This window comes from Mya arenaria, chromosome 11 (assembly GCF_026914265.1).
Source record: "Mya arenaria isolate MELC-2E11 chromosome 11, ASM2691426v1".
Classification (NCBI taxonomy): Eukaryota; Metazoa; Mollusca; class Bivalvia; order Myida; family Myidae; genus Mya; species Mya arenaria.
Window position 1 is genome coordinate 10,378,935 of NC_069132.1, and position 27,950 is coordinate 10,406,884.

Sequence of the window (27,950 nt, forward strand, 5' to 3'; positions counted from 1 at the left end):
GATACAGTCAGTAAACGATGTGTCTAAATAAAAAAAAATACTTACAAAATATTTGTGGCAGTTTTAATACAAGGAAGTGAATATAACGACTTTATTTGTTAGTTTATTTCATCGTCTAAATTAACTGAAGCACGAACATCGGCATATTTGAATGTTATTAACGAAACACAAGATGACAACGATATCCAACCACTAACACTAATTTAATACCGTATATTCCTATAATATTTTGGAAATCTTTGGCGTCACCCTTTTTGGCGTTATGGCGCTTCTCAGTGTCCTGGTGGCCATGTTACTCTTAGTGGCAAATGACCTCTAGTTGCGCGATATGATTAGCTCGGGTGGCCCTTTCCTCTTTGTGGCAGGTGGCGCTTGCTGCTCCAGAATGTGTTTAGCTCAGGTGGCCCTTTCCTCTTTGTGGCAAGTGACCCTTGCTATGCCTAAATGTTTAGCTCGGGTGGCCATATTCCTCTTTGTGACAGATGGCAGTTTGCTGCGTCAAAATGTTTAGCTCGGGTGGCCCTTTTCCTCTTTGTGGTAGATGGCCTCTTGCCATGCCAGTGTTAAGCTCGGGCGGCCCTGTTCCTTTTTTGTGGCAGATGGCCTCTGCGTCAGAGTCTTTAGCTCAGAGTGTTCAACTCGGAAGGCTATGTTCCCCTTTCTGGTAGATGACCTCTTGCTGCGCCAACCGTGCATCCGCTCAATATTGGAATTCAGGACATGCATTTTAGCAGCAAGGTAAAATCAGTTACTATCAAATTCTGTAAGCGAAATAAGTGATTTTGTACTGAATGCAAGCATTATATGTATAAGCTATGTGTACCAACCTTAACAAATACTCACTGCGGTTTTGTTAAGTGGTAACCTTATTCTTTTATTTTACATGAACTTATGTGAATTCACGGATATGACATAACACACGCCTATTTACACACATATTCATATAATTTATATAAATAAATATTGGAGTGATATTGTAAAGTTGAGGATAATAGGATTGTGCAGAGCGAAATACTGCAAAGTAAACTACAGGGAGAAACCCAGTAAACACACAATCTGAAGGCACTATGAATAAAATCAAATTCTTTAATGTATAGGAGCGAAATATCGAACTAAATTGTCAAACAAACATAAAATTCTACTCAGAACCAGTTCCATTAGACAAGTACAAACCGTAGATGATGGCAAAATTATGGAATTGGATTTGATTACCAAAGCATAGTATATACCGGCTAGGCGATAAAGGGCGCTTGTAAATTTCATCTGTTGTTACGGAAAGTGATGTGATTTGAATTTTTGATAACCATAGCTTATTATATACCGGCTAGACGATAAAGTCGTTGGTTAAGTAACATTCATTGACAGGAAGCGATACAAAAATTTATTATTCATAGTTCTTGACAATAGGAAGACATAAATAACTACTACTTTGGAAGCCTCTTATTTTAGAAGGCAGCTATTTTAGGTAATATTAGATAGTTCAAGTGGTCTTTTACATACAGTTAAAAACCACGTGAACAATCTAACATTATAAAAAATAGCTGTCTTCTAAAATGTCCGAGAAGGTATAAACTTTTTTTCAACTGTCTTCAAATATGCCCCTCTAAAGATTATGAGAGCATGATGTTACTGACAGATGTGAACAATAATTCGTATCTTCAGAAAGTCTGATACAACCAAGAGATAAAGATTTCATTCTACTTCAAGTACAGTGGTATTGAAGTATCATTTTCACGAAATTGAAAATTAAACACTACCAAAATAAGGCGACGCAATGTCCATATTTACACTTACACCACTGTAGTTGTTGTATTTAAACAAATAACGAAACATTCTTGTAAACAATTTTCATCGTGTAAGTTTTTCGACACTGCACGACTTTAAAAACAAGAATAACCGTTGATAACATTGTGTGTTATATCAGGGGCCAAAAATACCATTGTATGATATTTAGAATTACTTTAATATTATTAATTGGCCAAACGACGTTAAAGCTATTCCAGTCAGTGCGCAATACTGATATCACTTATCAGGAATGACCGGCGTTTGATCTAGACGTAAAAGGCAGGTTCTGTTAAAAATTAGGAAAATGTTTAATTTTCGACCCGTAACAGAAATCTGTTTTAATAATGTTGGCTGTTTTTGTAATAATAACTGGATAAGTAGGTTTTATCATAAACATAAGCAACTTATGCCTAGGTTATATTGTAATAATCTTACTAATGAATTTCCTTTGATTGAAATCTGTTTGAATAGACATGCTACGAACGAGTTTATTCCGTACTTTTAAAGGAGTTTTTTTAAATGGCAGTAGTGTGAAAGCATTTAATCTGAATGTTACCCTAAAGTTAACGTGTTTGAGCGGAGCCATTACATTGTGCTCCTTCTCGACCAAGATCATGTAGCGGCCTTAGTTTTTGAGTTAGATGTAACCGATATGAGAATAGTAGGGGTGAGGGTTTGTTAGAAACGTTTTATAATGTTATTCTTAGAGGTTCATTGATTCAGTGTTGACTGGAGAAATGGTCGTTAATTTGTTTTGGAGGTTTTTCTGTTTAAACTTGATGGATGTTTATTCTGTGTTCTGAATTAACGTAATTGCATTGAAAAGAAGAGTTTTGTATGAAACGCTTATGTTGACTGTATTATAGCCAAACTTTGAAAACGAATATATTGTCAGTTTTGCAAGATAAACTATTATCACAATTGTTGATGAAATTCTTAAAATTGATTGTTTAAGGTATAATGCTTATTGTGCTAAAGATTCCCTTTTCATATTGTAATTTATTCAATATCCGCAAGAACTTGCAATACTCCAGGCACAAGGGATCCCTTTTTTATATTATTATTATTATTATTATTATTATTATTATTATTATTATTATTATTATTATTAAACGCCGAAGGCAGAAAAGATATTATTATTATTATTATTATTATTATTATTATTATTATTAAACGCCGAAGGCAGAAAAGATATTAGTTCTAGAGCTTTGATTAAAGAACACATCACTTCCAATAAGTAACAGGTAATTTGATAAAATGAGATTGGAAACTCCTACACAAGAACTAGAGAAAACGTTTGATTTATGAACAAGAAGTATCATACTTTTCAAAATACAAATAAATCACTTGCACCACATGCGAAAATGTCACTGAATTCCAATATACAATACTTTGTTACGGCTTTGTGAATTTGGACTGTCAGATATTCAGTTTTGAAGAGAAAAACATGAACGAGGTGAGGTAATTAAAACAAATAAAACATAACGTCTACGTAGAAGTTAAGAACAAATCTTAGGGCAAAATCGTATTTTAGACAAAACATGTTAACGAGTAGAAAAGTACTTTTAGGAAAATGAGTGCGTTTCTGAATGCTGACTTATGCCTTCAAATAAACCTTGGCTGCGTGATTGAGTAACAGTTTATACTTGCGTTACTGCAGAAAGACGGCGTTACCTAAAGATGCACGTACGCCACTATGTGCGACCATCGTGCAGTGATTCAACGTGTCCCGAAGAATAGTTTGACAGCTTGTTTGATTTCAAAGACATTTGTTTCGTAATGACGAGTGATTACGGCTATTTGAAGTGTACTTACTTAGTTCCATATATATTTATTACATAAATTGTCATGTATATTTTGGTTTTGAAAGCACATTGTTAGATATGTAGTTGTTTTTGTTATTTAAAACTTCATCGACAATGTATCTAAATTTTATTTTAGTTTTTATTCATATTACAAGAACGTCAGCTAAAAAATAAAATTGACGTTAATCATTTACAATACTTGTTTCTTTAAAACCATCGAACGTTATGTTGTTTATATAACAACGTCATTCCAACGTCGTGACGCTCGATTATCTGCATATTTCAGTTATTTGTGCATATTTTGAAAACGGAAAACAGATTTGTTTTCAGAAATTATTTAGCTTTCTTACTAATGAAAAACCTAAAAATGTGCAAAAAATGTCCGAAGGCCCAAAATCGCACGACGCGGCCCATATAGTAATTTGTGTACACTAAACAGAAAATGCATGACATGTTAATAAAATGAATCAAATAAGCTTGGTATTTATCCTAATCATAAGGATGTTCACTTTCTTGTTCTTTACATTCTGTGATAATATAATCAATCCATAAAAAATCATTAAGCGGCTAATCAAACAAATTCTAGGACACAACATTCTCAATGGCTAACCTGGTTCACATAGATCTTATTCTTGTAGTAAATCAAATTTTATACCATCTGCATACGACACACTGGGAACACATAGCAATTTCTTTATCAGGACAATTTTGAATTAACAGACATGCCCTCAACTATTGCGCAGTAGCCCCGACTCTGGGAGGGCATGTTCTAAAACCTGGCCTGGCCTGGCCTGGTCTGCTGACTCAGCATTTTGTGTCGGGCCAGGCCAGGCCAAGCCAGGCCATATTTTATACATATTGAGATAAAAAGGACTGAATATACTGGAACACAATGGTAGATCTTTTTAGAAATGAAACTGCATGTTAAATGTTATGATTTTTTTTATTTAAATTAAAAGTAGTTTAATTGGAATATTGTTAAAACTAATCAGACATTTTTTAATTTAACTGCACAGATCTGGGTTTACAAATCGAATCTTAAAATAAAAGTAGATTTAGTATATATTATTTTTTACATACATATATGTTTTATTTTTGATGATTTTTATGTTTTGTCTTTATATAAGATGAAGATATTCCATCTCACAGTTCATATAGTTGAACATCACATTGTTCAAAACTACATGCATAGTTCAACTGTAAACTTGATTTTTGTATAAGTAAATTAATTAATTATGCATTCAATCAAACTAAAAAAAATATCTAAATAAAACTCAGAAAAAAATATATATTAACGATGCAATTTAGTTTCTTAATAAGGGTCTATCATTGTGTTCGAGTATATTTAAAGCTTGTACTCTCATTATGTATAAAATCTGGCCTGGCCTGGCCTGGCCCGGCCTGGCCCGACACAAAATGCTGATTTAGCAGGCCAGGCCGGGCCAGGCCAGGACAGGTTTTAGAACATGCTATCTGGAAGTGATTCAGGCTCAGATCAAGCGTGTTGTTCTCCATGAGAGAATCCTTCTGCCAAAATTCCCCTAGGATATTAAAAACCCATGTATATGTTATAACCCAGTCATTTTGTCAAACGTCCACGCTTTAGATACGGAATAGTTTTGTGTGTGCCTTCCTCAAATGTATGCAGTGATTTGATCTTGCATTGAGATAAAAGCAAACTGATAATGTCTGGCCGGAAAATGACATACCCTTCCAGTATATAGTGATATGACGTTTTAATCACCTGGTTTTACACAGTTAAATATACATGCATATTTTCTTTCTGAACGGAATCATTAGTCTCTTCATTAATATCTCTAATGTCAGTTCTGTTTTGTTCTATTTTATTCCTTTGAGGGGTCCATTGAATTCTTTTTATAGGACTTAAAAGAGGTAAGATTTAGCGTTTAAAGTGTAGGGAATCAACATTATAGAGAGACGCAAACACTATTGTCTTCATTGACTTCTTATTACATTAGCAGACGCTACCAAAGCTTATTGTAGGTCAGATCTTGTAATATTCCATGCAAATGCATGCAAAAACAACATAGCAAACATCACCAATTAGCCCTGGATTGAAATTGATCATTGCCAACAATAAAACACACAACACTGCCGAAGCCCTTTAGCACTGGCTTGAGCGACATTCTATTTCATCTTCCCTACACTGATACAGTCTAAACTTGCTTTGTCGATCTCTGATATCTCGATTTTCCGATTGTGTCGAACCTTTTCACCGGTCCCAAATTTATTCCTTCTTTTTCTATATAAAATAATTCTGCATATGTTGATTTTCTATATCGATTTTTTTTTCTTTATGTCGAAGTCATATTACAGTCCCTTTTGTCGAATTACACACATTTTCTGTGTTGTTTATGTCGAAAAACAGATATAGCTTTAGGTGCGAAAAAAATCATGACGGTCTGTGCCATGCCGCTAAATTACCGAGCGTATAAAATCACAAACTGTGGAGTAAAATTGGAAAGTGTGAATAATTAAAGTTGTTTGCTTTTGTTTTTGATTAAAGAGACATTTATTTACCAAGCTCGTGATTTTTTGTTTATGTTTAAAACAAGAGATTTTAATTGTTCGATGTCATTCTCAAATGGGCCCAGAGCGAATACTTTTAAAATGTCAGATGTTAGTTCCACTGCTCTGGTCGACCAAATCAGAAGGACCCGGTGTAAAATGATTGTTTTATATCTGTGATTGTGTAATCAATAAACGTGAAGTTGAGTTTAGTTCTGTTGTTCCATGTTTCTTGTTTATGATTGTTTGTTTTGGTTTTCTATGTCTTCGATGTTTACCCCGTGCCATTTACGGGGTTTATGTTTAAACTTGCGGCTATTGAGCTTGTTTCTTTAAATTTTACATATAAATATTGGGTGGTATTGAACAAATTGAGGAGCTCTTGGATGGAATGCTTGTACGGTAAAAGTTATCTAACCGATTCATTTTACAATAAGAGGCTTAAGAGGCTTCACGTGATCAAAGGCAACTCTAAATACGTACGGATTACAGTTCATTTCAAGACGGTCGGGTAAGCAAGCTTAGCGTCTTGAAGTCGGGCTTTACTGCCAAGTTCTGGCGCGTGGAAACAATCATTCAGAACGCAGATTAAAATAGTTTACCTCATGTAAGTCTTCTGTTCAACGCCAACAAACAAACAAATCGTTTTCTTATTATTAAAATGTTATTTTTGGTATAATTTCGAAATAATCCTGTATTAAGTTTCATTTTTGAGCGCTTTTGTATGTTTATACATTCTGATAAAATCATGACGTATAGTTTTATTACACGAGTACAGTGATATAGAAATATCATTTGCGCATAAAATGCAACGAAAATATTATAAAAAACGACGTATTGCCCATATTAACATTTTAACAATGAATTCTCATTTTTGAAAATTAGTGAAACGTTCTAGACTTTGTTTTATATTTCTTTGACACTATTCATCTGCAAAAGTAATAACCGTTGAATGTATTTACGTATGTTATCTTTGCGAACGACGTCGTGCTATATACGATTCGTGCGCAATACTGATATAACTTATAAGGAATGAATTGCGTATGATACTTAAAATAAACGTCATGTATTTCTCTAAATCATATTCCATGGAACACATTAATTTTGAAACCATAGCAAAACAACGTTTTGATTATACATGCATTGGCTTCATTTGATGTAATAAATAGATGCTTTAGTTTCGTGGCAAGCCTTTTCTATGGTATGTGTAGTATAAAAAATATGACTCGTGAATTTTTGAAGACGGTGCATTTTATAGTGATACTACTAACAACTATTTCCCGTACTTTCAAGATGAGTAAAAAGATTTAAAAAATGGTAGCGTCAATGCGTTATATGATATATTGTTTAACCTGATTGTGTTTATTTGGTTTAACGTTGAGAGCGTTAAGAGTTGGTTGTTAGCGATTTGAGAATAGCCGAGCTAGAGGTTTATAAGAAACAATCACATCTATTTATATATCTCTTAAAATGAAATTGTTTCATTGTTTATTATATATTACATGATTTTGCGATAATAATCTCCAACCATGTTTACTTATTGTAATCTACTTTTCACTGGAATTCCCAATGTTACAGATACAAGAGCTGCCATTTGTCATTACTATGAAAATAAAGCACGCGGTTTGGACTGCCCATAAATGTAACTAGTAACTAGTCCTGGAACAATCTATTACAAGACGGAAACGATATTAGATGAGGAGTTATGACTTTAGCACACGCCACTTTCAACAAGGAACGTGTAAATTGATATCTCGAGGGGAGACTCCTACACAAGAACAAAACAAAATGTTGGTTGGATTAATTGACATGTGATATATTTCAATAACTATAAATAAATCACTTTCAAGACATGCAAATGTGTCACAGAATGCAACTAAACAGTGTTATACGGCTTGTTGAATTGGGAAAGGCAGATATTCAAATTTGTGGTGAAAAACTTGAAGAGATGAAGAAATTAAAACAAGCAAAACACAACGTGGGCGTCCTTGAATCGGTTGTGTCGCAAACAGTGTCTTTATGTATATAGTTTCTGATGATACAGAACCTGATAAATTTATCTCATATATGTATGTTGATATCAAAGTATATATACGTTACTCACTACTCGACTAGGCGTATTTAATGCAAAGACAGCCATTGTACATACCACGTCATTTGATGTCATATTGAAACAGAACGTTGATATATTTTTTGAACGTTTTACAGCCAGACATAAGTATTTCCCACCAAAAATGACCAATGCAACAACATGATGATCGCGTGAGAACAATGTTTACGTACGACAGAATTAATTAAGAACTATTTAGTAGCACATGTGTAACAGAGGGACGAGCAAATAGATATCCAAATATTCACGATCTAGATACGGGAGATTTTGGTAAGTATGTGCACCGGCTTGAATGTTATTATATTTCATCTGCCCACTACTGGTAATTTGATGAAATGAGACGAAGTCAGGAGCTTTTAAATGGTCGGATCCCTTGTATAGCAAGGTAAATTTTACCAAATCATTATACAATTTTGAAGACTGACGTGATAAAAATATAACAGACTTTTTTCGATTCTTTTACTCTACGTTTCTGATTACTGTGAGAGGTAATATATATGTAGCTTATGATGTACCGGTTTAGTTAAGGTCGCTGATTCACCAACATTTATAGACAAAAAAAAGCGATTCATATCATTACTATACATACTTCCTGTTAATAAGAAGAAATAAATACTACTTCAGGAAGTTAATTTTCATTGAATGGGCTGGTCACTCCTTGCGCGTTAAATACCTCGTTTTGAACATACTTCACAACTATATAAAAATAGCTGTCATCGTGTAGATTCTCCCCAATGAACTTGAAAAATCAGGTTACGACATGTACAAATATCCTGGAAAAGTGGACTAATTTTTAGACGACACTTCATCCACTACGTTTATATAAACATGCACGGACTATTCAACGTTCTTACCATAGACTTACATTTTTAAAAGTTTTTCCACTAATAAAACATGCACCTGTTAACAAGTATGTTATTTACGCGTTCCTTGGGATCAATATTAAAGCTACCATGCTATTTACGCGTTCCTTGGGATCAATACTAAAGTTCCAATGCTATTTACGCGTTCCTTGAGATCAATACTAAAGCTACCATGTTATTTACGCGTTCCTTGAGATCAATACTAAAGCTACCATGTTATTTACGCGTTCCTTGGGATCAATACTAAAGCTACCATGTTATTTACGCGTTCCTTGAGATCAATACTAAAGCTACCATGTTATTTACGCGTTCCTTTAGAGCAAAACTAAAGCTCCTAGTATGGTCAAAGGTTATAAGGAGGCCAGAGAGGCGGTATCCGATCGTGTCCAGCCAATCTTTAGGCTCAAGCATTAATAGCACAAGAGGGCGGCTCGGAGTTCGAAGTTTGCATATCCAAGAAGGTAACGTCATGCATGACGCTACCGCACAGAAACCTTGTAAAAAAACCGGTGTTTCTCCTTCTGGCGGTCGGCATGGTGCTTGAAGTTAGGCTCCTTCGTCAACTTCTTTTGAATATAGACACAATAAGGAAGGCGCACTGTTAAAATTTTAAATCAAGTAAAGATATCACATTTTGTTGTCTGCACAACAAATCGAATAAACCAGTCCCGCCTTATTTAGTTACTGGTGTAATTTTCTATCTGAAACTTTCGAGAAAATCGGTTTTAAAAGTTCATTTGGAATAAAAAAAATATTCCAGACAGAAAATTATGTTACTGGGAGATATAATTTTTCAGTACCTTAAAACATTCTGAAACAAACAAGATATATGGCTTTTTACGACTGCAGTGTTATAAATATTCCATTTTAGCAGAAATACCGATGCAAAATTACACATAGTGCGACGCAATGCCCACATTTGCACCTGCATCAATGATTTATTATATTATAATACTGATGTAACTTATAAGCCTGACTTGCGATTGATACAAATATAAACATCCAAATTTTCTCCAATACCGATCACTAACGAAATTTTTAAGTTGAAACCGTTACAGAATATGTTTTATCATGTTGGCTTTATTTTATATAATAAATATACGAGAATGTTGTATGATACACCTTAGCAACTTCTAAGGAATTTCTCGTTATTCATTATTTATTCTCACTCATGAATTCAAGCTTGCTATTTATTGTTACTACCAACAACTATATTTCAAGATGAGCTATTTCACAAAGGTAGTAGCGCCAATGCATTTCATGTGAATGTTACCCAAAAATTTATGTGCTTGAGCGGGACAGTTTCTTTGCGCTCCTAACAGACCAAGATCACGTAGCCGCCTTCGTTTTGGAGTTGGTTGTAACCGATCTCAGTAGGAGGGATTGGGGGCTTATCAGAAACAATCACATGTTTCTATTTTGCTAATAACAAAGTCACTGCTGCGGTTTTAATTGCCAATATTTGAGCTTAAAGTTACAAAAAAAGATGAAGCCGATTTTCATTGTGAGAAATAATCATGAATAAAATTTTGGATGTTTTGCTGTTTGAACATGGCGTACTATATGTATGATTTTATGTATGATACATTAAGTTTCATATTTAAAAAGCAATACATTAAAAAGAGGTCATGGCAATTTTGATGTAACATTCAATAATTTGTTAATGATTGTGATTTAGGAAAGTCCGATAATCAGTTTTGTGGTGAAAAGCAAATTTTTTTTAGATGAATGTATGAAACACAACTTGCGCGTAACGTAAACTTTAACTAAATCTTAGGGAAAACATTCATCGGAATTTGAGGTAAGATCATCAAACGAGAGGAAAAATTGAAATACTAAAATTAACAATCTCATCTCAAATGAGAATATTTTAACGTACATAAAGTAATGTGTGTGAAGTTGGCTCAGCCATCGGCAATCGACAATCGACATTCGATATTATATAGCAAATCTTCAATGTCGAGCTGCAATGTCGAGCTGGACCGAATTCTAGCTCGACATTCGATATTATATAGGAAATATTCAATGTCGTGATGAATCGTCGAGCTGGACGGAATTCTAGCTCGACATTCGTTAGTATAAAGCAAATCTTCAATGTCGACCTGGAAAGTCGAGCTGGACGGAATTCTAGCTCGACATTTGATATTATATAGCAGATCTTCAATGTCACCCTGGAACGTCGAGCTGGTAGGAATTCTAGCTCGACATTCAATATTATATAGAAAATAGTCAATGTCGTGAAGTATTGTCGAGCTGGACGGAATTCTAGCTCGATATTCGATATCATATAGCAAATCTTCAATGTCGTGATGAATTGTCGAGCTGGACGGAATTCTAGCTCGACATTCGATATTATATAGGAAATATTCAATGTCGTGATGGATTGTCGAGCTGGACGGAATTCTAGCTCGATATTCGATATCATATAGCAAATCTTCAACTTCTTTCAGCTCAGATACCTTAATGTGGTTAACTGGTATCAGCACTCATTTAGGTGGTTAAACCAAAAAACAAATTGGCCAAGAAAGCTCTTGTACAGCAAAGGAATTGTCAGGAAATCAAAAAACCACATTTGAATAATGTTGAAGGTGAAATCATTGCAAAGACAAATATGTATTTTGACCTTAAACGAATCAAAATCTCGTTTCCCCCATTTGTAAACAACATACTGGTCGAAGGTTTTCCTTCAATAACGTTTTTTATTCCGTAACCTAAAAGCAAGAAATAAAAAGCCGAGGGAGGCATGGTAATTGTATAGCAGAATGCACGTCATGATGTTTTGGAAATATATACTTTATACTACATACAAGGCGAAAACAGGTTCCGAAAATCCTATTTTGTTCATCGTTTCGCCACCGTCTTGCAGCTCAGATACAAAAACCTCACTTAAATCATTGCAGATTCAGAATTCGTGTACCATCCTGTGAATGGCGTCTCCAGAAAGATTAAGGAGTAGAAACATCGTATTAAAACAGGAATAATAAGCATTTTCATTTGAAGATAAACGAAATCTGTTTTGTTGATTCACAGATAGTTTGAAAAATCTCTTTAATCAACATTCTCATGTGGTTTGTTGTTCTTTTTTGAAAGACTTGATGCCTGTGTTCTCCCGACGAAAGACGGAGTGTGGAAGTTATACAACATCTTCCGTTATGCGATTACATAGAACAAAGAAAACATATCATATTAATTTATAAAACACATTAGTGTTGTTATTTATCTAAAACGTTTGGATTTTCCCCTGCCTTGATTCTTAAAAACTGTGTCAATAAGCGGATAAAACAAACAAGTATTATAGAAAGCATATGCGGTTGTCCGGATTCCGCAGTGGTTAGCGCACGCGCCTCTCACCAAGGCCACCATGATTCGATTCCCGGCCTGGATGCATGTGAGTTTGGTGAGCGGAACTGAACAAGTGGGTTTTCTCTTGGTACTACAGTTTTACCACAGAACACAAGACTACGCTCCCGTGCAACATCGTGCCAACGAGAGTGATTTAGTACATCATATTTTTCTCCACAGTCGTTGTATAATATATAATTTTAAAACTAATCTTTAAACTTAGATCATATGCTTAATCGATTGCAGTGTTAACCTTAGTGGTAGATACCTCTTACTGCGGTGGCACAGAGATGACATCCGCAACACATAATTTTTATGGTGACCACAACTAAGTAACTTGAGGCCACAACTTAGTAAATTATGGCAACAACTTAGTAACTTGTGGCCACAACTTCGTAACTTGAGGCCACAACCTAGTACATTATGACAACAACTTAGTAACTTGTTGCCACAACTAAGTAACTTGAGGCCACAACTTAGTAACTGCAGGTCACAGCTTAATAAATTGTGGCTACAACTTATTAAATCGTGGCCTCACCTTGGTAACTTGTGGCCACAACTTAGTATAGCTGATCAAAACAGCTGTGTCATCTCTGAGCCTTTATGGCTTTTACCGGTGATAGTACGGTTCTATGAATAGCCCGTATATATTTTGCCTGTACAAACAAGCCTTAATCAGTCCTGATGGAAGCAATAGGAAGAAGAAAGTGAAGGGAACGCTGTCATGCTAGCGAGTCATAGTTAGGGACATGGATGATAAACTCAAACTTAACGCCCAATTCCTTCGCCAAGCACCATTGTCTCATAATTCTGTAACCATGATTACGTCCAGAATGCTCGATCACGTTGTCAACAAAGTCACAAATAGAACGAGCGTCACTGTACTCTCTTCGTCTCAATACTCTATGCATAGGACTTATTTGAATTACTAGTATATGACTTTTCCTCAAAAAGGTAACAATTTAAGCATAAGAAATACCTTCCTAAAAGTAATCTGATATAAGACTTCGTCCATATTATTCACCTTTGCTGGATACAAATAGGGTTTTTAGTATCAGGGTGCTTACTATTTTATAACTATAAAACGGCTGTTTTGATTGGCTACACTAAGTTGTGGTCACAATGAGAATAAAGAATTGGGGATGTCACCTCTGTGCCACCGTATGTATATGGGATAAATTCTGAACGCATGGCAATTTCCTTTTCAAAACATTGACATTTCTACTGCCATGTGACCAGCTTACCGTTCGCCATGAGAGAATCTACAGCTGTGTATACACATCTTTTATATGATACATCTCTTGAAGAAGCTTAAAATTGTTAGGACAGGTCCAAATAACATTTATTGTGTCTGTTTAGAACCAATATTTTATAGAAATGCTACACTATGTCTCCATTTTAACTCATTCTTATAGGATAAGCAAGTCGCTGGTTAACCTGGTCGTAGTTAATCTAGATCTTGTAATTACTATAAACTGAATTATGCAAGAGATTATAAGAATCACAAACAGCATAAACAATATCACCATTTTACCTCGGATTGAATCTGATCATCGAAAACAATATAGGAAATACCATCAAAGCCCTTTGGCACCGGTAAGAGCGGCGTTCCGTTACAACTGCACTGAATTTATTGTAATTGGATCGCAGTTGAAGACTCACGTGACCAAAGGCTTTCAGACGACTTCTAGTACGATATGTTCTTTAAACTGTGAGGGGTGAGTTAAGTATAGGTGAACCTTTAGGGTTAAAGCATTTAAAAAAGTAAAACAACGACTTCCATAACAACATTTTGGTCTCATTCATGCGCACTCACTAGTTTCAACAATTGAAATTTTAAATATTTCACACAAAACAAAAACTAACAGCAATACAAATTTTAGCTAGTAACAAAAACTACATATAACGTTTAATAAAAATATAAACACTTTGAAAATGCTAGGGAATACTTCAGGTCACAGCTTCATACGCATGAATAGGAGTATATATCAGGACAATGTCGGCACAATATTATACGCCGTCTCAGAAAACGTACTTGTATATACAATTAAATTACCTAATAACTGTCATTCTATATGGAAAAATCACGTTCTTGAAACATTTAAACAATAGGACTAAATGATAAACAACTAACAAAAGAGTTGTGCTATTTTTGATACATAACAGGCATGAGAATGAGTTGTACTGTCAATTGTCAACTTAGATGCCAATACATAAAATAAATAACGAAAATGTATAAACAATTTCAACGGTTTCTTAAAATTAATTAAACACTACAACACTGCATATTTGAATGTTCACTAACGAAAAACAAAACATTCCAAATAACAAAAGAATTGATATAATTGGCAAGAATGATGACATCAGACAATTGACACAGGCTTGATGACGTCAGATTCCTGTATGATCTTCTGGAAGTCTTTGGGGTCACCCTTCTTGGCTTGGCGTCGTCTGTCCGTGTCTTGGCGGTCTTGTTCCTCTTTGTAGCGGATGGCTTCCCGCTGGGCCAGAGTGTTCAGCTCATCACCCTGCATCAGCTCCCTAGTGGAAGATAAGGACATGTATTTGAGTCGCCAAAAGTCGGATGAATTACTTTTAAATGTTAAAAACGAAATCAGTGAGTGACTTCGTACTGTAAGAAAGTATTGCATGAATTAGCTCGCTGCAGGTGATAAGAGTCCCAAGCATTTAATAACTCACTGTGAGATCAAAAAACGTATGTATTGAATTTATCTTTATAGCTATTAAAGCCACAAAATATAGGCTTGATAACTTTTTTTAAATTACATATTATGATGTTAAACTCATTTGACTTAAATGATCAAATCAAACACAGCAAATGATTGGTGTACTGTTGATAAACAATAGCGATATTTTGGCGCTTTTTTAACCACGTAGCTATTAATTCATAAATCCCACTTATTATTCCTTATATTCTTTCATCTGTGCACAAATCATATGCTTTTTTGTTTTTAACATTAAATGTAGATCGGTTACACAACATAATGCAATACACTTGAATTATACGCCTTAAAAAACAAACAAACAATCAAACAGTATAAGCAATTGGCATTATTGAAATCATGTTTTACATATGCTGTATCACTGAAACTAAACGCCCGAAATTGCAACTTATCAACAAGTTCAGATCTAGATAACCCATATCTTCTTAGCAATTGAACCACACTCGAACACTTATTACTTCATATCGATGGTACCGCTGTTGTCATCGTCCAGTTTCTTCATGAGCAGGTCAATCTCAATGTCCGTCATGTCGATACCCGCATTCTGCAACATGCATGAACCAACAAGTTATAAATAATGCAGTGGAAATGCAAAAAAAACTATTCAATACAATCTTGCTTAATGGCGACACAATTATTTATTTGAAAAGGAATCGGATAAATACACGGATTTGACATGAAACCGTACATTTTACACAAATAGTCATGTATCATCTGGTATCAAATAATATTGGGGTAACCGTCTTGGAATGGTCAGGTTGCAGTCTACGCTTACAATAACAAATACCATTCGGAATACCTCGGTCATTTTCCATCAAAAACAACCTCGGATATATGCCGGTACATCAGAAGAAGTAGTTCGTGCTTTTTTAAAATAATAGTATTAATTAATTGTAGTGTTTGAACATGTATTTTGTATTACTAAGTTTAAATCGATTGCCAGTGTTTTATTGCACAAATAATTAAGATATTAATGACTAAAGTCATAAAATCGAACTGCTAAAATGAAATTGCTACGCGATGTATTTGCAGTAGTTAAATGTAAACATTTCTGACATTGTAAACCGCCCATAGACATCCGCGGTTGTTTTCAATGAAAAATGGCCTTGGTGTTCCAAATGTAACAAAGACGATGTAACTGCAGAGCAAAACAATGCAAAAAGAACAGGGAAAATCATTGTAGCCACACAACCTAGAGGCATTAAGAACAAAATCAAATTATTGAAAGTAGAAGAGCATACATAGAACTAAAATGACAAGCAATTAGAAACTATTACTCAGAATCAACTTCCCTACAGTATACGAGAACAAGCCTTGAATGACTTCAAGCAGAACATGCAGTGTCTTCCATTTTTATGAAATGCTATTTCTTCGAATATTTGATAAATACAAACATTTGTTATAAACGGTCGCTTGTTCGTTTAATTCCATTGTTAGAAAATATGATGTTTTTTTGTTACCAAAGCTTAATGTATACTGGCTAGGCAATCAAGGCCGCTGGATCATTAACATCCATAGACAAAGAAAAGCGATACCAATCGTTATAACATAGATCACGACAATAGGAAGGAATAAATACTACTTTATGAACTTCATTTGCATTAATAGAACCGGCTGTTCTATAATTATGTGTTAAATACCATGTACAATGCATACTTCCCGTCAACTATAAAAAAATAGCTGTCGCTGTGCAAATTCTCCCTATATATCTGAGAAATAAGTTCAGATAGGTCATTGAAACAGACACAGAATAGTCCACTTTCTTATCTTACACTTAAAAAGTATGTCCACTAAGACAGCATACACACTCCTTACATGGATTCCATTTTTCAGTTCCTCGAGATCAATACTAAGGCCTCCGGTCCGGTCAAACGTTAACAGGAGGTCAACCAGGCGAAAATTGGTCTTGTCCAGCCACTGCTTCAGCTTGGTCATGGGGTCGTTGGCGTGGGCGGCCCAAGGGTCGTACTTGGCGCATCGGAAGGAGGTGACATCAAGCATGACGCCTCCGTACAGGATCTCAATGCCGCGTTCCTCCTCTAGGCGGTCGGCAAGCTTCTTGAAAGTTGGCTTCACCGTCAAGTTCTGGCGAACATAAGCAAATGTAAAATGCAAACTATAATTATTTCACCTCATCTAAAGTTATCTTATTTTGACAGTTGTCGTCTGCTTGGTGACAGGAACATTACCAGTAGTTGCCTTTTTGTTATAGATTTTTATTTATCCATTGTTTTTGTAAACAGTTTTGCAGACAGAAATATTCTTGAATGTTTTCTATTATTCAAGATTTGACAGCATACACCTGTAAGAACACTAATAACCCGTTGATTGTAAACTCGTGTTTCTTTGTATATGTGTATAAACGACGGTGTGCTATTGCAATCATTGCACAATTCTGGTGTCACTTAAGCAATGACTTGCGTTTAATACAAACACATCCAAGTTTTTAACTGTTTGAAATACTAAGAAAGTGTATATTTTGGAAATATAACGAAACAAATTTTTGATTATGTGAAACAAATTTTTGATTATGTAGGCTTTATTTCATTTAATTAATGTTTTATGAGAAACCTTAGCCACTTCGAGATATAGAAAGGCTGTGATATTCTTACTCATGCCTTACTGTTTTCATAGACCTGTGCATTTTATAGTGATAGTTACAACAAGCAGTATTCAAGTACATTCAAGATGAGTCATTTCAATATGTAGCAACTTCAATGTTTAAGTGTAAATGTTACCCCGAAGTCGATGTGTTTCAGCGGGGCCGTTTCATTGCGCTCCTCCCCAACCAAAATCACGTATCCGCCTTCGTTTTGGAGCTGATTGTAACCAATCTGAGGAAAACAGGGGTTGAGTTTTAAAGGAAACAAACACATGTGTCTATTGTGCTATTTAGACATAAATCTTACTAAAGCGACTCTCAAACCATGTTTACCTAGTGTAGTTAATTATTACCTATCCACTAAAACTGACACAGCTGTTCCAGTCACAAGGGCTCTCTTTTTTATTATTATTAAAAGGAGGCACCAGGCTGGGACTGCACATGAATGCACGAAAGAAGCAAGACGATTGTCCTGGAAAAAATCTATTTCAAGACTGGAACAATATTAGTTATCGAGTTATGACCTCTGCACACGCTACTTCCAATAAGAAACGTGCAATTTGATAACATGAGATATCATGAGAGGAAATTTCTACACAATAACGAAACGAAAGGTATGATAAATTGACAGGTCTTATTACGAGTTTCCAAACATACTAATAAATAACTTGCCAAGCATGCAAATATGTCTCCGAATGCCAAGAAACAATAATTTGTTACTGCTTGGTGAATCATGAAAGTCAGATATTCAGTTTAGTAGCGAAATCCAGAAAAGAGGTGAAGAAAAAAAAAAGAGTTAATAGTAAAAAATCTGAGGGCAAAATTTTATAACAGAATTTGAGACTTTAAATCTTAACGAGTAGAAAAGTTCTTAAGAACTTGACAGCGACTTAATTAGAGATGCTTTTACAAATATACCATTCAGGATGAAACGAACAGGGAGATAATCTCGGCTGTGTCATGACTGATCAATAGAAACACATTGGTGTTGTTGCCTGTATCTTGTAGTGTCGTTGTTGTTTTTCAACAAATTAAACACACGTTCTAACACGTTTTTTTAAGAGAGGGTTTATGGCGGCTCCAAACAAATTCAGAAATGTATACCATAAAAGTTATCTGGTAAACAGTCTAAGCAACTATTTTTTTCTCCTTATTCAAACAGACAGAACCTTAAACATCGTGGTGTTTCACTGTGTTACCTAGATACTATACCTCAGTAAAATTTGATGTAAAATCCAAATATTTGACCCAATTTCTTACATCGAGTCTCTCCAGCGCTTCGTTGTTCTGTATGCCGGACGCAATGTGGGGAGCACCCTTCAGGGGTATCCTGCAGAAACTGATGTCGAGATCCAGCAGTGTGCGGTTGGACTTCAACATTTCCTCCAGCGACACAGAACCTTCCAGTCCGAACCCGTTCATACACAAGTTCAGGGACTTGATACCAGTGTTTTCCTGAATGCAGATGTTGTGTAGAAATTATTCATCATTATATGCTTTGACGTGGTTTATAAATATAACTCCGAGAGATATAAATGGCAATTCACTGTTTTCGAACTTGCTATCAGCTCTCACTTCCAAAGCCCACTGTGTGCACAGTGCTGGGACACAATTTTAATGGCGTAATTTTCGAAACTGCTTTGCACCAGCATACAATGTAACGCGCATTTCTTTCAAATGATAATTCAATGTCATTTTGTATCACTTTCAGGCATAAACAATTGTTTTCTGTATTAGTTCGCATTAAATTTCACTCAATGGATTGCAAAAGTTGATATTTCCCTAGTGGTCGCACCATTCGTGAAATATAGCCTTAGATGCTCACTCGGTGAAATAAATATTGCGATGGTAAACAGAAACAAACATTTATATTTTATTATATCTTCAGTATTTGTGAAGATCGAACAACAAATGGTTATCATACTAATGTTAAAAAAAACAAGTTTGGTAATTTATCTTAAACATTTGAATTTTCACTGTCTTGCGTCTTGGATGCTGTTTCAATATTGACAATAATATTAAAAGGTTTGCAGTGGATAATGCAGCATATGCTCAACTGCTAACCTTGATAATGTCTATGTAGTTTTTGGTAGTAAATTACCTCTCTACAATAGACAGAAACATTACATTTGGTACACATGGCAATTTTCTTTACAACAGATTGTATTTACCACCATGCCCTCCGCGATTGCGCAGCAGCCCCGCCATTGGAAATGGTTCCAGCTCAGATCAAGCGTAACAAGAGTATCGTTCTCCATGAGAGAATCCCGCAGCCATCGTGCACCCTCGTCCTCGAAATTATTGTGTCGCAAGATAAGTGTCTTCAGGTCCGTGTTTTTCTGGTGTTTATTGAACATAATGAATTCAGCTAATACATGTAGGTTGGTGTCCAAGCGTATATATGTTACTTGTTACTCGTATTTAAGGCAAAGAGAGACTCTATTTGTACAATTCACATAATTGTGCGCCATTTGTAAACATTAATACATATATCGAGCATTGTTCAGTGAGATATGCAGGTTTTGCACTTATAATTATTGTCCGCTTAAATGCCAATGCTTCAAAACCAAACACTGGATGATTGCATGAGGAGTATATTGTAAGCTTTCAGGAAGTCTTAATGAAGGTATGTATGTATTCGTGACAAGTGACTGTAAATAACAAAGATTCAATCGAAGTCGTTCATAAGAGTGTAATATGGTATCACACAGCCCTTAAAGAAATTCAGATATATCAGGCCCTTAAAGCATTTATTATGTCTGTAAATAATTTATCTTTTTATTCCGATCACTTATGAAACTGTCTAATTGTAGCCGCTTTAACAATTATTCGTTACTCCAAAAGACAAAGACAATACTTTGTATAACATTTAATAAATGCCAAGTATATGGCCGAAAATTGCCGCCACGCTAGTAATCTAGCGATTACAATTTACAATCGATACAATTGACCACGAGACGCTTCTTACTCGCTTAGAACATCACTTCGGTATCACCGGGACACCACTTACATGGATGAGGTCCTACCTCAGTGATCGCTATCAAACAGTAGCCATTAATGGTGAACTCTCGGACCCAGTGCTGATGAAGTACAGCGTACCCCAAGGGTCTGTTCTTGGCCCCAAAAACTATACAATGTACACAAAGCCTGTTGGAGCTATTTGTAGAAACCATGACTTGGACAACCATTTCTATGCGGATGATTCGCAATTATACTTATCGTTCAAACCATTAAACACAATTTCAATTGAAGAATCTGTCAATCGCATTGAACACTGTCTGAATGACATAGTGAAATGGATGAACAACAACATGTTAAAGCTAAATGCGGACAAAACAGAATTAATCATATTCTCATCTGAGCACAACTCAAAAACAGTTTCAAATGTCTCCGTCACCGTCGATGGCTCTGTAATCAAACAATCACCAAGTGTTAGGAATCTGGGCGCTTATCTTGACTCAAACATGAAGCTGGATCAACACGTCAATAGTGTTTGTAGAAATTCTTACGCACAATTGCGACACATTGGCCATATAAGACCTTATCTAACACTGAACGCAACCAAATCTCTGGTAAACTCTCTTGTTACATCTCGCATAGACTACTGCAATGCTCTCCTGTACGGTGTTCCAAAGCAGATATTAAACAAACTACAAACTGTTCAAAATACGGCAGCTAGAATTGTTACGAGGACAGCAAGGTACGACCATATAACCCCCGTGCTACAGGAACTACATTGGCTCCCTGTGCAATGCAGAGTAGAGTACAAAATTCTAACACACACATTTAAAGCGCTCCATGACCAATCGCCTGCGTACATTGTGGACATGTTAGAAATATACAGAGCATCCAGAAATCTGAGGTCGAAAAATAAGTCACTGACGTTAGTTGTGCCTAAATGTCGGACGGCGCGTTATGGTGACAGAAGTTTCCAGTCAGCATCAGCTAAGTTATGGAATGCCCTACCATCTGACATCAGAGACTGTAACACCTTGCAAAGTTTTAAGAAGGCTCTGAAAACCCACTATTTTAAACAGTATTATGGACGATAAGTGTTTTATTATTTTATTTCCGAGTGCATGGATCTATCCGGGATTTAACAGCTTGTTGTTACTTTATCTTTAAATTTTATTGGTTTTCACTAACTCTGAAATTATTATTCTATTATTTTATAGTTATTTCAAACATTTTATATTATATTAATTTTGTACATATGTACTATGCATAAACACTTTGTTTTAATTGACTAGCGTTAATATTGTTATAAGCATTTTAGTTTGTCTATTGTTTTATATTACATTGTAAAGCACTTTTGAACATACTTTATGTATGAAAAGAGTGCTATAGAAATATGGTATATAATAATATAATAATAATAATCTAATTAGTATACAAGTAAATTATTTCTTAGTCATACGTGAACGTCGCGGCTTAAAGACCGTAAAACATTTAAAGAAGGGAATTACTAACATATTCAAGTTGCAAATCAACAAGGAAAAATAAAAAGGGAGATCGGAAGTGAAATACTGGACGTCTGCACGGGACGAAATTAAACTGAACAATGACAAGATCGGAAAACACATCAGCGAATGAGGGCGACTGCGAAATTTGTCATAAATTTAGTAACAACAGGTCATAATATTATGAAAGAGTATGGGAGTTTTGCCTTTAATTACTTAAAATATTTCAAGGCGACAATGTGTGCCTTAAATATACTTTTACCATTTACAACATAGTCATGGAAAAGATGTAAATTCACAAATAAATAAACAATTAATAAAATGAAGTACAAAAGTTAGAATATCGCAAAAACATAATTGTAAAAACAACAACAATGCATCAATAGTTATTAATGGTTTCGTCTGCCATGCAATCGATTTCAAATGCATGTGCCCTTATAAGCTTTGTGAGTCCCCTGATAAAATTGGCAAAAGTGGTCTTCAGGCTAAAAGATGGTTGGTATAATTTGTATAGCTGTTTTTCCAAACACGAGCAATAAGGGGTAAACATACATACCGACAACATGTCATAGAAGTTTTCTGCTACACCGTCTTCGATGTAATTGCCTGCGACCAGAAAAGCAAGCGTAGTCGTGCGAAAGTATTCAACAGATATGAATAAATTGAAACACATTATACAACAATTTCAAAACGTAATTGGAAAAATAGAAAGGATATATACCTTTTAAGTCTAAATAGGTGATTGTCTTATTTTCTACGAGTAACTCGCATATTGCCTTTGCCCCAATATTGCCCATTTTGTTCTCTGATAATATCTGAAAGATAAAGTGATTCATTCCATCATAGCATAAAAATGTCTGATTTTGACCACAGAAAATATCCCTGTTTAATAAGGTTCAAAAAAAATAATCAAATATCTGTCTAAAGATGAGAATAAAAAATGCAGATGATGAATGTTTTCTTAAAGGTCAATCGGTTTTGGAATTATGCTTTATAGTTCTATGATAAGTTTTTGGTACGAAAACTCATTTCGCAGAGCATGTGATCCTTGTAAATGGTTTTTGCATTCATGTCTTGGAAACAGTAGATATATAATCGGTGGCCAAAAAAAAACACATAAACATATATAAACAATGTATTATTATTGAGACAACCTTTAGACCTACGTAGAAAATAGAAATCAAGGATGAATTGTATTCGAGGCAAAATAACATGGGAACGACCAGATCTATCCCATCGAGTATTGATAAAGATATTTTGATGCAAATGTTGTTTGTCTGTACCTTGTGTCACTTGTTCAGAGTGCATGCTAGGCCTTAGCATTTTGCCATCAAACAGACTCTTTATTTATGTGTTGGCTACTGGGATTATCATTGTATTATTAAAAAAACGATACATAAGTACAGGTTTGCTGTTGTGAGACAGGTTTGCATAAATCGCAGAGAATGGTGTTAGGTCTTAGGGATTGATTATTTACTTGTTTGGTGGTATTAAACATATATATTTTTTTTATCCTTATTCAAGACAACGATCGTTGTCTTTTCACAAACCATTGGTAGGCCTTAAACAATTCAGATCTGCTGTACTGTTATGAGAAACAACCCTAACTTGAGTAAAGAACCTGGCCATCTGTGTACTCGTGTTTGTCTGTGAGGCTTGATCAACACCATCATATTTGAGCTAGGGTATTGAATGTGTAGTCATCATACTAATTGATGGATAATGTGTTAAGAGTATGCTCAAAAGCTGGAAACGACGTTGATCACATAAAACATTGGAAACTACAGGGACAAGCCGAGTCCCTGCTCAAAGGGACCACTTGGATGTGAAACATGGAACACACCCTCAGTATGTTGTTTTCGTCTTATGAATCATTACAGTTACAGTCATACAGATATTAAGAAGTGGAATGTGAGTAAAGACTGTGCTCACGAGCTGGGTGACGTAGACGTTGTCTTTGAGCACATTCGCGAGATAGGTGGCGCCCACTCCCAGCATATAGTTCCCCTCCAGATCCATCCGCTCGATGGTCGTATTTGTCTGAAACACCCACACTTGAATTACGAATTATGTAGGTTAATTAATTACTTTTGCTAAGCTAAAAACTGCAGTTGTACATCGGGGACTACATTCATTTTGCGTTTCTCAAGTCAGTATGCATCGTATTAACTAATAATCATTTTTGATACTAATCATGACACATACTATCATGATAACTGAACCAATTGTAAAAGTTTTATTATATGAACACAGAATGTCTCAACTGCAATAGGGAGTATTGGCTTTAATCAAATTAAAAGATAAATAATGATACAGTCGATTCCTTTTATAGAATAAATTTCATGGGGATAATACAAACGGGGCCTCTCACCTCCAACGGGTCCGACATGGCCTTGACCCCTAGCGGCCCCAGTCCGTGGTACTTCATGATGAGTTCCCGGTCCTGCATGTGCTTAAGGAAGTAGGTGATTGGCTGAATTTCGAGCTTCGTACACATGCGCAGATAACGGTTGACACCGGTTGTGTCATGGTCGTACAACTCAGGGTTTAGCCACTCTGAAAACATTACGTATTATTAATACTTATACTAAGATAATAATACGAAATGAGTACCTCATACTAATGGTTTTACATAGACTATACTGACCGATAAATCGGAATAGATAGTCAAGAATTATTTCGAAAAAGCGATCATACGATGAGTGATATGATGACCCCCAATGTACGTGCAAGTATGCTGAAGAATTATTCATCGAAATAAGCTGCAAACCACACTCCACCGTATTTACTAGGAGTACAGAACTTTAACATTACGACAACAATATTATATACGAGGCATATTTAAACAACCCACACAAATCATACTTTTGTTTTACATCTTTAAATAGAATCAACTTTTATTTTTAGTTTTTTTTATTATACTAAAGTTGGTACGATTAACTTGTTTGAGGGAACATACTGTCGGGTTCAAGCTCAAGGTCCGTATCATATTCTTCCTCCAGCTCCTCCTCTTCCTCCTCCTCCTCAGACATGGAAGACACACCCGATCCCCCTGAACCCTCCCCGTCACCCTGGCCACCCATCCCAGAAGCCACCCTGGTATCTGGACAGTCGACTCCCTCGAAATCCTCGTTGATTGTGCTCATCTCCCGCATAGAGATGTCCGTCAGAAATATCTGAAATGAGATCGTGCAGTGTTGTATTCAGTATTATGTTTAAGAGCTTTCGTATGAAGGTGTTTTAGGGCACATTATTAATGCCTAACAAAAACTAAACAAGATGCACACAAGGTAAAGAAATACATAGACATAAACATGTATATGTTTTAGCAAGCGAAGGGGTAAGCGCCTTGGAACGGTTGGTAAAACCAGGAGCTCATGATCACTTGGGGTAAAACCAGGAGCTCATGATCACTTGGGGTAAAACCAGGAGCTCATGATCACTTGGGGTGAAACCAGTAGCTCATGATCACTTGGGGTAAAACCAGGAGCTCATGATCACTTGGGATAAAACCAGGAGCTCATGATCACTTGGGGTAAAACCAGGAGCTCATGATCACTTGGGGTAAAACCAGGAGCTCATGATCACTTGGGGTAAAACCAGGAGCTCATGATCACTTGGGGTAAAACAAGGTTTTGAGTCAATCTCAAATTTGCTCCAACACTTACAAAGCATTAAAAGCGTACTTCTTACCAGGCATGAACTTGAAGACAATGGAGTATAATTTATAACAAATAATATACAATAACTTATATACAGATATATACATCAATTGAAAACGAATGAATCCAGTCTGAATTCCAACTCCTCAATAGTACGATACTATATTCCAAGATAGCTTACCAACATTGCTTACCCTATGAAATTTAATGTTTAAAACATTGTGTCATATTGTCTTACAATGACTACACCATTGAGCAAACAGGAGGTTAGACACCTAGATAAAAGTTCAACTACAACGACAACGAGGAAATACGTATGCTGTGGAATATTCTGCGAAATGCGAACAACGATTTACACGTTTATGCAATATGGCATAATTACCACCGAAATGTGTTTATTAAAGGATTTATAAACAGCCTACATGCTTGTTATAATAATGGACGGACTAAAGATAAGAGAGCAAGAAAAACATAAAAAAAGAGAATGTATCTAAAATATGATTTGAGAACAAATACTTCATTCAGGCCCAGTCGAAATATGTAGGTGTTGAAATACATGTGAGTCATTTAAAGTCGTAGAAAGTTTAGACCATCACGGACTTTAAAATGAAATTCACCTAACTATTATACTTGCACATTTATAATAATACATAAGTGCCTTAGAGACAATCAAATATAGTGCTTATTTAGATAAATTTACCGGTTCTTTATCATTCAGTTCTCGGGGGGCATCCGGCGTTTGGACAAGAGGTGACTGAAGACCATCCTCCTTCCGGGAATCCGCGCGTGACTGCAGCTTCGCTTTCGATGGAGATTGCAATCGAGGCGGGGTGACCGTCGGGAGAGGGGATCCCCCCACTTTGGGAGATTCTCCCGGCATCTGATGAAGAATATAGAAAATCATCATCATCATTATTATTATTGTTATTATTATTATTATTATTATTATTATTACTACTATTATTATTATTAATAATAATTATTGTAGCAGTAGCAGTAGCAGTGGCAATATAATGGTAGTGGTAGTAGTAGTAGTAGTAGTAGTAGTAGTAGTAGTAGTAGTAGCAGTAGCAGTAGCAGTAGGAGCAGCAGCAGCAGCAGCAGCAGCAGCAGCAGCAGTAGCAGTAGCAGTAGTAGTTGTAGTAGTAGTAGTAGTAGTAGTAGTAGTAGTAGTAGTAGTAGTAGTAGTAGTAGTAGTAGTAGTAGTCGCAGTAGCAGTAGCTGTAGCAGTAGAAGTAGCAGTAGCAGTAGCAGTAGCAGCAGTAGCAGTAGCAGTAGCAGCAGTAGTAGTAGTAGTAGTAGTAGTAGTAGTAGTAGTAGTAGTAGTAGTAGTAGTAGTAGTAGTAGTAGTAGTAGTAGTAGTAGTAGTAGTAGTAGTAGTAGTAGTCGCAGTAGTAGAAGTTTTAGTCGTAGTAGTAATTGTATTACTATTATTATTATCATCATTATCATTATTAGTTCATTATTATAATTATATTTATTATTATTATTATTATTATTATTATTATTATTATTATTATTATTATTGTTATTATTATTATTTTAAGTATCATTTTATTATTATCTCATGTAAGGTAAAATAGTGAATAATTTTAAAATAAGATACCATTAATTATTAAATGTATTTAAATCTAATGCTTCTAATATCAACACCTCGTTCGAATAAGTGAAAACGTTCTTTATTTATCATTAACAATTATTTTTCAATTAAAACTATAGCAAATCATCAAATGACTTACCATGTAAACAATCCGTAACAATCTTATTCAAAATGGCAGGTACGGTAGTTATGTTAAGTTAACATTTTTCTACATAAATAATTATGAAATATTAAAGCATGCGGCATTGATACAATTTGGCAATTTGTAAATTAGATTGTGGCTAAATGAAAAATAGACATTTAATACTCAAGTCCTTGAAAAAGTAAACATATCCTTCAAAACTTCAATATGATCATTTAAATATCTAAAACACAATCGTTCGAAGGAAATACTGTATTTTAATTCTCATCGAATGTACAGAAGGTTTAAAACAACTCTGATTCAGGT

At 35.3% G+C, this 27,950-nt stretch overlaps 1 protein-coding gene across 1 annotated transcript; it reads right to left on the reverse strand.

Moving 5' to 3' along the window:
• Nucleotides 1–14,216: 14,216 nt before the first annotated feature.
• Nucleotides 14,217–27,932, reverse strand: LOC128207517 (leucine-rich repeat-containing protein 74B-like). The gene is made up of 13 exons (XM_052910467.1): nucleotides 27,642–27,932; nucleotides 26,603–26,782; nucleotides 25,200–25,416; nucleotides 24,612–24,796; nucleotides 24,173–24,280; nucleotides 22,962–23,055; nucleotides 22,797–22,846; nucleotides 19,952–20,119; nucleotides 19,041–19,235; nucleotides 17,917–18,012; nucleotides 16,994–17,263; nucleotides 15,637–15,722; nucleotides 14,217–14,975 (listed from the first exon to the last, which is right to left on the reverse strand). The coding sequence occupies exons 1-13, from the start codon at nucleotides 27,642–27,644 to the stop codon at nucleotides 14,798–14,800; spliced, it is 1,830 nt and encodes a 609-aa protein (XP_052766427.1). The 5' UTR covers nucleotides 27,645–27,932; the 3' UTR covers nucleotides 14,217–14,797.
• Nucleotides 27,933–27,950: the final 18 nt, after the last annotated feature.

Coding starts and splice junctions, on each gene's coding strand:
- LOC128207517 (XM_052910467.1), bottom strand. Junction 24,797..25,199: donor CCTTGAGCTTGAACCCGACA/GTATGTTCCCTC, acceptor TAATGTTTTCAG/AGTGGCTAAACCCTGAGTTG. Junction 23,056..24,172: donor ACGTCTACGTCACCCAGCTC/GTGAGCACAGTC, acceptor TTTATCTTTCAG/ATATTATCAGAGAACAAAAT.